This window comes from Ranitomeya variabilis, chromosome 1, assembly GCF_051348905.1.
Source record: "Ranitomeya variabilis isolate aRanVar5 chromosome 1, aRanVar5.hap1, whole genome shotgun sequence".
NCBI classification, from domain to species: Eukaryota; Metazoa; Chordata; class Amphibia; order Anura; family Dendrobatidae; genus Ranitomeya; species Ranitomeya variabilis.
This window is the reverse complement of record NC_135232.1, coordinates 1,065,981,608-1,065,995,721: the sequence shown is the minus strand read 5'-3', so window position 1 is coordinate 1,065,995,721 and position 14,114 is coordinate 1,065,981,608. Positions and strand designations below refer to the sequence as shown.

At 39.6% G+C, this 14,114-nt stretch overlaps 1 protein-coding gene across 3 annotated transcripts in view; it reads right to left on the bottom strand.

Moving 5' to 3' along the window:
• Positions 1 to 2,955: 2,955 nt before the first annotated feature.
• Positions 2,956 to 14,114, bottom strand: part of TMEM156 (transmembrane protein 156) — a 55,180-nt gene continuing 44,021 nt past the window's right edge. For all 3 annotated transcript variants that reach the window (XM_077279907.1, XM_077279908.1, XM_077279906.1), the window contains exons 4-5: positions 11,233 to 11,351; positions 2,956 to 5,167 (exon numbers count right to left, since the gene is read on the bottom strand). In XM_077279907.1, coding sequence (XP_077136022.1) covers positions 11,239 to 11,351 — 113 coding nt within the window. In that variant the 3' untranslated portion in view covers positions 2,956 to 5,167; positions 11,233 to 11,238. The remainder of the gene's footprint in view (positions 5,168 to 11,232; positions 11,352 to 14,114) is intronic.

The window sequence follows — 14,114 nt, the reverse complement described above, 5'->3', positions numbered from 1 at the left end:
CCCGTCAACAGAGCGGAAAAGAAGCCGCTGCTTTGTCGACGTATCGTCAGTGGCAGCCACTAAAACCCCGGCTGGAGCCGTCCGTAACATAGAACACAACAGGCAGGTACTTGGCAACTACCTGCCTGTTAGTTTTTAGGCTCTAAGTAAAAAAGAAATAAATAGTCCTGGGCTTAAACAAGCAATACAAATATTCACAATCAATATTCCTAAATGAAGTGCTGTACAGTATAATATTTTTGAAATGAAGGTGGAATTTTGAACCAACGACACCGGTGCCGACCTTGTTCACTTGTAATTGTGGGCATTCTGCAGGGAATAAAGCTTGGCCATATGCTAGACAAAAAATTTGGTTAACCCCTTTACCCCCAAGGGTGGTTTGAACGTTAATGACCGGGCCAATTTTTACAATTCTGACCATTATCCCTTTATGAGGTTATAACTCTGGAACTCTTCAACAGATCCTGATGATTCTGACATTGTTTTCTCGTGACTATCTTCATGATAGTGATTTCTTTGATATTACCTGTGTTTATTTGTGAAAAAATGGAAATTTGGCGACAATTTTGAAAATGTTGCAATTTTCCAACTTTGAATTTTTATGCCCTTAAATCACAGAGATATGTCACACACAATATACTTAATAAGTAACATTTCCCACATGTCTACTTTATATCAGCACAATTTTGGAACCAAAATTTTTTTTGGTTAGGGAGTTATAAGGGTTAAAATTTGATCAACAATTTCTCATTTTTACAACACCATTTTTTTTTAGGGACCACATCTCATTTGAAGTCACTTTGAGGGGTCTATATGATAGAAAATACCCAAGTGTGACACCATTCTAAAAACTGCACCCCTCAAGGTGCTCAAAACCACACTCAATAAGTTTATTAACCCTTCAGGTGTTTCACAGGAATTTTTGGAATGTTTTTAAAAAAAAAAAAAAAAGAACATTTAACTTTTATTTTACCAAGGGTAACAGGAGAAATTGGACCCCAAAAGTTGTTGTACAATTTGTCCTGAGTATACTGATACCCCACATGTGGGGGTAAACCACTGTTTGGGCGCATGGCAAAGTTCGGAAGGGAAGGAGCGCCGTTTGACTTTTCAATGCAAAATTGACTGGAATTGAGATCGGATGCCATGTTGCGTTCGGAGAGCCCCTGATGTGCCTAAACATTGAAACCCCCCACAAGTGATGCCATTTTTTAAAATAGACCCCTAAGGAACTTATCAAGATGTGTGGTGAGCACTTTGAACCTCCAAGTGTTTCACTACAGTTTATAACGCAGAGCCGTGAAAATATATATTTTTTTTTCCACAAAAATTATTTTTTAGTCCCCAGTTTTGTATTTTGCCAAAGGTAATAGGAGAAAGTGGACCCCAAAGGTTGTTGTCCAATGTGTCCTGAGTACGCTGATACCCCATATGTTGGGGTAAACCCCTGTTTGGGCACACGTGAGAGCTCGGAAGGGAAGGAGCACTGTTTTACTTTTTCAATACAGAATTGGCGGGAATTGAGATTGGACGCCATGTCGCGTTTGGAGAGCCCCTGATGTGCCTAACCAGTGGAAACTCCCCAATTATAACTGAAACCCTAATCCAAACACACCCCTAACCCTAATCCCAACCATAAACCGAACCACACCCCTAACACGAATATGCCCCTAACCCCAATCCCAACCACACCCCTAACACACCCCTAACTCTAATCCCAACCATAACCCTAACCACACCCTAATCCCAACCATAAATGTAATCCAAACCCTAACTTTAGCCCCAACCCTAACCGTATTCCCAACCCTAACCGTAGCCCTAACCCTAAATTTAGCCCCAACCCTAACCCTAATGGGAAAATGAAAATAAATACATTTTTTTAATTTTATTATTTTTCCCTAACTAAAGGGGTGATGAAGGGGGGTTTGATTTACTTTGATAGTGGGTTTTCAGCGGATTTTTATGATTGGCAGCTGTCACACACTAAAAGACGCTTTTTATTGCAAAAAATAGTTTTTGCGTCTCCACATTTTGAGAGCTATAATTTTTCCATATTTTGGTCCACAGAGTCATGTGAGGTTTTGTTTTTTGCCGGACGAATTGACGTTTTTATTGGCACCATTTTCGAGCACGTGACATTTTTGGATCGCTTTTTATTCCGATTTTTATGAGGCTGAATGACCATAAACCAGCTATTCATGAATTTCTTGTGGGGGGGGGGCGTTTATACCGTTTCACGTTTGGTAAAATTGATAAAGCAGTTTTATTCTTCGGGTCAGTGCTATTACAGCGATACCTCATTTATAAAAAAAATGTATGTTTTAGCGCTTTTAAGCGATAAAAACTTTTATATAAAAAATTATTATTTTTGTATCGCTTTATTCTGAGGGCTATAATTTTTTTTATTTTTTCGCTGATGATGCTGTATGGCGGCTTGTTTTTTGAGGGACAAGATGAAGTTTTCAGCGGTATCATGGTTATTTATATCTGTCTTTTTGATCGCGTGTTATTCCACTTTTTGTTTGGCGGTATGATAATAAAGCATTGTTTTTTGCGATGTTCACTGAAGGGGTTAACTAGTGTGACAGTTTTATAGGTCGGGTCGTTACGGACGCGGAGATACTAAATATGTGTACTTTTATTTTTTTATTTAAATAAAGAAATGTATTTATTGGAACAATATTTATTTTTTTTTTCTTTATGCAAGCCACCTCCCTGCAGGACCCGGAAGGAGCCTCGTGGCCATTTTGGATCCGGGGCCTGCAGGGAGGAGGACGGAGGAGACCCTCTGAACAATGCGATCACATCGCGTTGTTCCGAGGGTCTCAGGGAAGCACGCAGGGAGCCCCCTCCCTGCGCGATGCTTCCCTATACTGCTGGAACGCTGCGATCATGTTTGATCGTAGTGTTCCGGGGGTTAATGTGCCAGGAGCGGTCCTTGACCGCTCCTGGCACATAGTGCCGGATGTAAGCCGTAATAATCAGCTGACACCCGGTGGCGATTGGCCACGCTCCCCCCGTGAGAATGGCCGATCGTCTATGACGTACTATCCCGTCCCTGGGAATTAAGTCCCAGGTCACCTTGACGGGATAGTACGTCATATGGGATTAAGGGGTTAAACCAACTAATTTTGGGATTAATCGATCATCTCATGCATGAAGGCATTTCATTGGTAGATGGCAATTAATTTGTTCCAATAGAACCTTAGTCTTTGACAGGGTTTCTGGCAGCACTTTAGACCTCTCTCCCCTTTGGTATATATCTTAGATGCTGTATATCAGAAAAACATTTCTCCCCTCTGAAATAAACATGCACAATTAGTCGAACTGTGTTTTTACGATAAATAGCTGCTCCCCTAATAAATTCAAGTGTATGAGCGGCTGAATGAACAATTACAAGGCCACACATTCATAGTGGAGAACAAGGTTTTGGCTTGTTGTGTTTTTTTTTTATAACTAATGTCAGATTTGGATACAAGTTCTATCCACCCCACTCATTACACACTAATACTGTACACACTAATACTGTACACACTAATAATTGTATAAAGGATTCCAGAATGTTACTGAAATAAAAATATATGTTGAAAACAAACAAACAAACAGAATTTAAAAAGGTCCTTTAGTCTGATTCAGTGGGCTCCACAATCATGGGGAAGACTGCTGACTTGACAGATGTCCAGAAGGCAGTCATTAACACACTCCACAAGGAAAGCAAAATTTGCATTTCATTTTGAAAATCAAAGTCCCAGAGTCTGGAAGAAGAGTGGAGAAGCCACAATCCAAGCTGTTTGAGGTCTAGTGTGAAGTTTCCACAATCAGTGATGGTCTGGGGAGCCATGTCATCTGCTGGTGTAGGTCCACTGTGTTTTATCAAGACCAAAGTCAGTGCAGCCGTCTACCAGGAAATTTTAGAGCACTTCATTCTTCCCTTTGCCGACAAGCTTTTTGGGGATGGAAATTTCATTCTCCAGCAGGACTTGGCACCTGTCCACACTGCCAAATGTACCAATGCCTGGTTTGAAAACAACAGTATCACTGTGCTTGATTAGCCAGCAAACTCGCCTGACCTTAACCTCATAGAGCATCTCTGTGGTATTGTCAAAAGGAAGATGAAACACCAGATCCAACAATGCAGACGAGCTGAAGGCTGCTATCAAAGCAACTTCCATAACATCTCAGCAATGCCACAGGCTGATCGCCTCCATACCACGCCGCATTGATGCAGTAATTGATGCAAAAGGAGCCCCGACCAAGTATTGAGAGCATTTACTGCACATACATTTCAGTAGGCCAACATTTTGGATTTTAAAATCATTTTTCATGCTGGTGTCATAAAATATTCTAATTTACTGAGATAATGACTTTTGGGTTTTCATTGGCTGCAAGCCATAATCATCAACATTAACAGAAATAAACACTTAAAATAGATCACTCTATTTGTAATGACTCTATATAATATGAGTTTCACTTTTTTTATTGAAGAACTGAAATAAATTAACTTTTTGATATTCTAATTTTGTGAGAAGCACGTGTATGTATATATATATATATATATAATAAATCAGAATTCTTTCTTAAGAGTCTCCTGTTTGTCTGATAGCTATGAACTTGTAATTACTGCAAAGACCTCAGCCAACCGCCCCAAATTAATCTATGCTCATTCACAGGGAGTATAAAAGTCCTTTTTGGGATCACATTATTAATGTTCTATCCTTAGTATTAATATTTATCAAGATCTGTCTCCCGGCACTCCCACCAATCAGCAGTTTAAAGAAGCAGTGAACGACGCAGAGGCCAAGGTTCTTATTTACATTGCAGGTAGACAAAGCGGTTGGTTTAGTTCACACCCTGCATATTTGGTGCATACTTTTCTTGCAGCAAAACTTTCAAATCCGCACCGCAAGTCAGTTTCCACACAAAAAGTTTCCATAAACTATAGATGGGATTTGTTGAATCTGGGATCTGAGCAGAAACACTGCAGCAAATAATGGGTGAATCGACCTCAAGTTCCAGGTTGCACCATAAGGCCATGTTCACATATAAATGTCCATTGATGTGAGCAGCTTCCGTGTGAGGTAGTCCATCCAGAATTACTTGTGAACTGCATCTTGCTGTTCATCTGTTATATGGAGGATGCAGTAAAAGTTCCGATTCTTCTGTACCTCTGAAACAAAGTATAAATGATTATCTCAAAATGGCCATATATTAGTAAATCAGAAGCTGTAAGAACTACGTTACATGGTTGATTTATAGATCATACTACTAAATTAACAGGATGAGTCTTTTAACATTATTGGCATTGTCAACCGACAATTATCTCAACATGTCAACCAACAATACAATGAATAAGGGTACCCCTGCTGTTTCCTGAAAACCTTTCTTTTGGGAAATTAAACTTTGGAGAATTTGAAAGTTTGATCTATCTAATAAAAAATAATGCAATGCACGCAAATTAGGACTTCTCTATTTCTGAGTAGATGGCATTGGCATGGTCTCATTCACACCTTCACTCAAGTGTTGGAGCAAAGCAGGTCAATTCGTTTCATTTGTCACATCCACAATCTAGTTTCAGGTGCCTTGTGCCTCACCTATTGCAAAATAAAATAGAAGGAGGACAAGTCCTCTGTGGAAATTAGTTTACCGCAAAAAAGCGTTTATTATATTCTTGGGATAAAAACTGGACACCCAGCACTTATGGATCCTTACCTATTTGGAATAACATCCAGATTGAATCAAACTGTATGTGAAAGATTTGGGTGACCCCCTATTGGACACAAAACACTTGGTGACCAAAAAGTACAATTTTGGTCTCATCTGACCACTTTACCTTCCTCCATACATTTTAGGAGTATCCTGCATGTCTTTTGGCAAACTCAAAACAAGTCTTACAATTTTTGTGTGTAAGTAAAAGCTGTTTCCTGCCCACTTTTCCATAAAAGCCGCCTCTATGACTCCCCGTTGCCACATTGGCTTTTACTATATGTACTCTATTTGCTTGAATTGAGCTTACCCTGCACACGCATATGATCATTTCTCTCATTAAAGTACTTTCATGATGAGTTGTGCTCATTTTTCAGCCTTTGAATTCTTGTTTATTTGGGGGGATTATATCATGCTAAGGAAGTCGTAAACTTAGTGGCCAGGTTATGATGAGCAGTATAATATTTCAAGTGGTTTAGGAGGTTATTACTCAAATACGGCTGAAATGAGTAGGAGCATATAAAAGAATTTAGCAATTATCACAACCTTTAATAAACTATGGGTGAAAAGCATGACCATATTATGAGCATCGGAAAGGCTTGTGAATTGTGGTAAAGTAACAAGTGTTACAGACCTTAAGGCAAAAGGGACTGAACGTTAGGCATGTGGTGGTAAATAGCTACTGGAGTCTTGAAGCAACTGCCTACAGGTTGTTGTGTAGGCAACATACAACCAGATCCATCTCAGATTCTCAATGTACAGACACAGACATATCATTATGGATAGGCAAAAGATGGCAGAAAAGAAGTTGGAAAACTCGTCAGTATTTCATCATAAGTAGTTAATTTTCCATCATCAGTTTTGATCAATTTTGATTAGCTAGATCAAAGTAGTGCAAAACCAAAATGTTTAAAAAAAAAATGCATTTAACCCCTTTACCCCCAAGGGTGGTTTGCACGTTAATGACCGGGCCAATTTTTACAATTCTGACCACTGTCACTTTATGAGGTTATAACTCTGGAACGCTTCAACGGATCCCGGTAATTCTGACACTGTTTTCTCATGACATATTGTACTTCATGATAGTGGTAAAATTTATTCGATATAACTTGCGTTTATTTGTGAAAAAAATGGTAATTTGGCGAAAAGTTTGAAAATTTTGCAATTTTCCAACTTTGAATTTTTATGCCCTTAAATCACAGAGATATGTCACGCAAAATACTTAATAAGTAACATTTCCCACATGTCTACTTTATATCAGCACAATTTTGGAACCAACATTTTTTTCGGTTAGGGAATTATAAGGGTTAAAAGTTGACCAGAAATTTCTCATTTTTACAACACCATTTTTTTTTTAGGGACCACATCTCATTTGAAGTCATTTTGAGGGGTCTATATGATAGAAAATAACCAAGTGTGACACCATTTTCTAAAAACTGCACCCCCTCAAGGTGCTCCAAACCACATTCAAGAAGTTTATTAACCCTTCAGGTGTTTCACAGGAATTTTTGGAATGTTTAAATAAAAATGAACACTTAACTTTTTTTCACACAAAATTTATTTCAGCTCGAATTTGTTTTATTTTACCAAGGGTAACAGGAGAAAATGGACCCCAAAGGTTATTGTACAATTTGTCCTGAGTACGCTGATACCCCATATGTGGGGGTAAACCACTGTTTGGGCGCATGGCAGAGCTTGGAAGGGAAGGAGCGCCATTTGACTTTTCAATGCAAAATTGACTGGAATTGAGATGGGACGCCATGTTGCATTTGGAGAGCCCCTGATGTGCCTAAACATTGAAACCCCCCACAAGTGACACCATTTTGGAAAGTAGACCCCTTAAGGAACGTATCTAGATGTGTGGTGAGCACTTTTACCCAACAAGTGCTTCACAGAAGTTTATAATGCAGAGCCGTAAAAATAAAAAATCATATTTTTTCACAAAAATGATCTTTTCGCCCTTAATTTTTTATTTTCCCAAGGGTAAGAGAAGAAATTGGACCCCAAAAGTTTTTGAGCAATTTGTCCTGAGTACGCTGATACCCCATATGTTGGGGTAAACTACTGTTTGGGCGCATGGCAGAGCTCGGAAGGGAAGGAGCGCCATTTGACTTTTCAATGCAAAATTGACTGGAATTGAGATGGGACACCATGTTGCGTTTGGAGAGCCCCTGATGTGCCTAAACATTGAAAACCCCCACAAGTGACACCATTTTGGAAAGTAGACCCCCTAAGGAACTTATCTAGATGTGTTTTGAGAGCTTTGAACCCCCAAGTGTTTCACTACAGTTTATAACGCAGAGCCGTGAAAATATATATTTTTTAGCCCCCAGTTTTGTATTTTCACAAGGGTAACAGGATAAAGTGGACCCCAATAGTTGTTGTCCAATTTGTTCTGAGTACGCTAATACCCCATATGTGGGGGGAACTACTGTTTGGGCGCATGGCAGAGCTCGGAAGGGAAGGAGCGCCGTTTGGAATGCAGACTTAGATGGATTGGTCTGCAGGTGTCACGTTGCATTTGCAGAGCCCCTGATGTACCCAAACAGTAGAAACCCCCCAAAAGTGACCCCATATTGGAAACTAGACCTCCCAAGGAACTTATCTAGATGTGTTGTGAGAACTTTGAACCCCCAAGTGTTTCACTACAGTTTACAATGCAGAGCCGTGAAAATAAAAAAATCTTTTTTTTCCCACAAAAATGATTTTTAGCCCCCCAAATTTTTATTTTCCCAAGGATAACAAGAGAACTTGGACCCCAAAAGTTGTTTTCCAATTTGTCCCGAGTACGCTGATACCCCATATGTTGGGGTAAACCCCTGTTTGGGCGCACGGGAGAGCTCGGAAGGGAAGGAGCACTGTTTTACTTTTTCAACGCAGAATTGGCTGGAATTGAGATCGGATGCCATGTCGCGTTTGGAGAGCCCCTGATGTGTCTGAACAGTGGAAACTCCCCAATCCTACCTGAAACCCTAATCCAAACACACCCCTAACCCTAATCCCAACGGTAACCCTAACCACACCCCTAACCCTGACACACCCCTAACTCTAATCCCAACTCTAATCCCAACCGTAAATGTAATCCAAACCCTAACCCTAACTTTAGCCCCAACCCTAACCCTAACTTTAGCCCCAACCCTAACCCTAACTTTTGCCCCAATCCTAACCCTAACTAGCTCAAACCCTAGCCCTATCCCGAACCCTAGCCCTAGCCCTAATGGGAAAATGGAAATAAATAAATTTTTTTAATTTTTTCTATTTTTCGCTAAGGGGGTGATGAAGGGGGGTTTGATTTACATTTATAGCGTTTTTTATAGCGGATTTTTATGATTGGCAGCTGTCACACACTAAAAGACGCGTTTTATAGCAAAAAAGTTTTTGCATCTCCACATTTTGAGACCTATAATTTTTCCATATTTTGGTCCACAGAGTCATGTGAGGTCTTGTTTTTTGCGGGACGAGTTGACGTTTTTATTGGTAACATTTTCGGACACGTGACAGTTTTTGATCGCTTTTTATTCCGATTTTTGTGAGGCAGAATGACCAAAATCCAGCTATTCATGAATTTCTTTTGGGGGAGGCGTTTGTACCGTTCTACATTTGGTAAAATTGATAAAGCAGTTTTATTCTTCGGGTCAGTACGATTACAGCGATACCTCATGTATATCTTTTTTTATGTTTTGGCGCTTTTATACGATAAAAGCTATTTTATAGAAAAAATAATTATTTTGGCATCGCTTTATTCTGAGGACTATAACTTGTTTATTTTTTTGCTTATGATGCTGTATGGTGGCTCGTTTTTTGCAGGACAAGATGACATTTTCAGCGGTACCATGGTTATTTATATCCGTCTTTTTGATCGCGTGTTATTCCACTTTTTGTTCGGCGGTATGATAATAAAGCGTTGTTTTTTGCCTCGTTTTTTTTTTTTTTACGGTGTTCACTGAAGGGGTTAACTAGTGGGACAGTTTTATAGGTCGGGTCGTTACGGACGCGGCGATACTAAATGTGTACTTTTATTGTTTGTTTTTTTTATTTAGATAAAAAAATGTATTTATGGGAACAACATATATATTTTTTTAATTTATTTAGGAATTTTTTTTACACATCTAAAAAATTTTTTTTTTACTTTGTCCCAGGGGGGACATCATTGTATAGTGACAGATCGCTGATCTGACACTTTGCAGAGCAGTGTGTCAGATCAGCGATCTGGCGTGCCCTGCTCCTTGGTTACCTGAGCCTGCTCTGGACCCGGAAGTAGTCCCTGCAGGACCCGGAAGTAGCCCCACGGCCATTTTGGATCCGGGGCCTGCAGGGGCGAGACGCTTGGTACAAGGTGAGTACATCGCCTTGTACCGATCGTCTCAGGGAAGCCCGCATGGAGCCCCCTTCCTGCGCGATGCTTCCCTGTACCGCCGCAACACTGCGATCAAGTTTGATCGCAGTGTGCCGGGGGTTAATGTGCCGGGGGCGGGCCGTGACCGCTCCTGACACATAGTGCCGGATGTCAGCTGCAGTAGTCAGCTGACACCCGGCCGCGATCGGTCGCGCTCCCCCCGTGAGCGCGGCCGATCGCTATGATGTACTATCCCGTCGAGGGTCAGATAGGCCCAGGTCACCTCGACGGTATAGTACGTCTAAGGTCAGAGAGGGGTTAAGTAAAAATTTATGTCTGATCTATGTTGAGGTGGTACTAAAATATGTAAAAAAAATTATAAAAAAAAAAATTAGAAAATGGGGGAAAGGGGTTGTGAAACATTATTTCATTGTATTTTACTTGAGACGTCTTAAACTAATGATCGTTTGACGGTTTGTGTAATATATTACAAACAATTATATAGTCTCAAAGCGCCTCTGGCACGGCCTGATAGGAAGATACCGACGGGCAGTTTACCCAATAAAAAAACAAAACGCCAAAAAAAAACAAACGCCACCCAAAAAAAAAAGACACAAATGCAAAAAATGCAATGCTGATGTAGTAATCAAAAAGATGCATCTGTTCCAAAATTATAATAATAAAAAGTATGCATTGTTATGTAAAAACAAGGCCACATACAGCTCTGCACACAGAAAAATGAAAAAGCTATGGTTCATAGAAAATGATGACCAAAAAAGTGTATTTTCCTTAAGGCTGCTGTCACACTGAAAAGCAAATGTGCTGCCATGGATTGTAGCAAAAAATACAATGTCAACTATTTAAAATTCTCCTTGGACAAATAAAAAAACAAAAAAAAATGTCTGCTCCAGCATTGTGTAGTTTTTGCCCTGCGTTCGCTGGGGATCTGCAAGCCTCAGAAGTAAAATCTGCACTAATCATAGATAAAATACATGTTTCTATGATATAAATGTCTGATATAATAATCTTTTAAGATTTAATGCAGCGCTTGGGAATAGTAGAAATGGACAATTTGACCCTATGTTTAGAAAAATGTCTTACAGCTTTTTTTCACCTTTGTTAATTTTGTTGCTGTAAAGTGTAACTGTTACCCAAAAAATAAACCCATTGATATTATATACTTGTATACTTACAGTCTTTTATTGAAGCAGTTTTTTCCCTTGCTTGACTTTGTAAACCATAAAAATTAGCCCACATACAAATACCAGGGAGATCAGAATCAACCAGATGATACCGAATGGTCTTGTATAAACTGTTTTTGGAAATCAACAGACAAGAAAGAGATGAAAGGTATGAATTAAATATAGTGTATCATATTCAGGCAGTATATAAATACTGACTAATGTACAATCGCTTGCGGAAGTATTCATCCTCCTTCACATTTTCCTTTGTTTGCTACCTCACAACTTGGAATGTCACAGTTTTTTCGTTTTTTTTACATCAGTTTCACTTTTTTTTGTGAAGCAAACAATAAATAGGACAAAATTATTCAAAACTTTAGTGTGCATAGTTATTCATCCTTCTAAGGTCAGTACTTTGTAGAGCCTCCTTGTGTGGCAATTACAGCTGCAATTTGCTTTGGCTAAGTCTCCATGAGCTTTCCACACCTTGCCACTGGGATTTTTGCCTATTCCTCGAGTCAATACTGCTCCAGCTCCTTCAAGTTAGATGGTTTCCTCTAAGGAACAGCAATCTTAAAGTCTGACCACAGATTCTCAATTGTATTTAGGTCTGTGTTTTGACTATTGCACTCAAAAACATTTACACATTTCCCCTTAAACCACTTGAGTGTTGCTTTATCAGTGTGCTTTGGGTCATTGTCTTGTTGGAAGGTGAACCTCTGTCCCAGTCTCAAATTACTGACAGACTGAAGCAGGTTTTGTTCAACAATATCCCTATATTTCGCACTATCCATCTTCCACTCAAATCAGACCATTCTCCCTGTCCCTGTTTCCAAAAACATCTCCCCAAGATGATGCTATCACCACCATGTTTCACTGTGGGGATGGTGTTCTTGCAGTGATAAGCTGTGTTGGTTTGGGAACACACATAGCGTTTACCTGGATGGCCAAAAAGTACAATTTTGTTCTCATCTGACCACAGCACCTTCCTCCATACATTTGGGGAGTCTCCCAAATGTCTTTTGGCAAACACAAAACAAGCCTTACAATTTCTGGTTGTGATTAAAATCTTTTTACTGCCCACACTTCCATAAAGGCTACGGCTTATTGTGTTCATGTGGACAGATATTCCAGTCTCTGCTTGGGAACTCTGCAGCTACTTCAGGTTTACTTGTGGTCTCTGTGCTGCCTCTCTGAATAATGCAATCTTTGCCTTGACTGAGAGTTTTGGTGGGAGGCCCTCTGTTGGCAGGTTTTTTGTGTTACCATGTTCTTTCCTTTTAATGATAATGGATTTCATGGTGCTCCGGGGATCATCAGATATTGGGATTTGTTTTTATAACCCAACCCTGATTTGTACTTTTCAACAACTTTGACCCTGACTTGTTTGGAAATCTCTTTAGTCTTCATGGTGGTGTTTGGTTTGTGGTGATTCTTGCTTAATGGTGTTACATCCACTGTGGCCTTTCAGAAAAGGTTTATATATACAGTGGCATGAAAAAGTTTGAGCACCACTGGTCAAAATTACTGTTATTGTGAACAGTTAAGCAAGTTGAAGATGAAAGGATCTCCAAAAGGGCTGAAGTTAAAGACATTGACATATTTTCTTTGTATTATAGGCAAAAATATATATTTTTTCATCTTCTACATTTTTTTAAATTACAAAAAGGAAAATGGGCCTATGCAAAAGTTTGGGAACTCTATATGTTTAGTACCTAGTAACTCCCCCTTTTTCAAGTACCACAGCTTGTAAACTCTTTGTAGCCAGACAAGAGTCTTTCAATTCTTGTTTGAAGGATTGTCATCCATTCTTCCTTGGAATGTACTTCCAGTTCTGTGAGATTCCTGGGTCATCTTGCATGCACTGCTATTTTTAGGTCTACCCAAAGATTTTCAATGATGTTCAGATCAGGGGACTGTGAGGGTCAGTGTAAAACCTTCAGCTTGTGTCTTTTGAGGTAGCCTTTTGTGGATTTTTAGGATCATTATCCATTTGTAGAAGCGAACTTCAGCTTTTTTACAGATGGTATTATGTTTGCATCAAGAATTTGTCGAAATTTCAATGAATCCATTCTTTCCTCTACCATGAAATTTTCCCATGCCATTGGCTGCAACACAACCCCAAAGCATGATTGATCCATCCCCATGCTTAATGTTTGGCATGATGTTTTTTGATCATTGTGACCAAAGAGTTCTATTTTAACCTCATCGGTCCACAGGACTTTTAGTTTCAATAATTTTTATTTTCAATAACATAGCAATTGAACAACAGTTTCCCTTACAAGGGAGTTCAATAAGCTTAAATCTGAACAATGTGGCAAAACCATACATATATTAACTCAAAATCAAAAATACAAATATGACAAGACAAGAACATAGGGAGACATAAAAGAGGGAAAGTGGGAAGGGAAATGAGATACTGCACTTTATTTCGTGGTAAGCTATAGTATATTTACTAGACAAGGTTGTACTATGTTCCGTTTTATGAGTTCTGCCTCCCACCTCCCCACACCCCACCCCACTCCGGCTCAACCCCAGTATTATCAGGATCTCTCACAGGACAATAGAGTCTCAAATAGATAAAGTCAAGGTTTGTTCAAGATTTAAGTTCGTGTTAAGATCCATCCACGGTTTCCAAATCTGGTAGAAGGCCTCCCACAGATCTTCCCTAGTCGCATGTATACGTTCATATAAGAGGATTGAATTCATTTTATCTCTAACTGCCTGGACAGAGAGAAACGACGACCTCCAGCTGGTAGCTATATGTAGCTTAGCGGCCATAAGCAGCTGGCCTATCAGCCTGTGAAATTTATTAGTAAACCCCGGGTATTTTGCTCCCAGGAGGAATGTGGCCGGGTCAGGTTGTATTGTCCCGCCATACATTTTTCCAATTA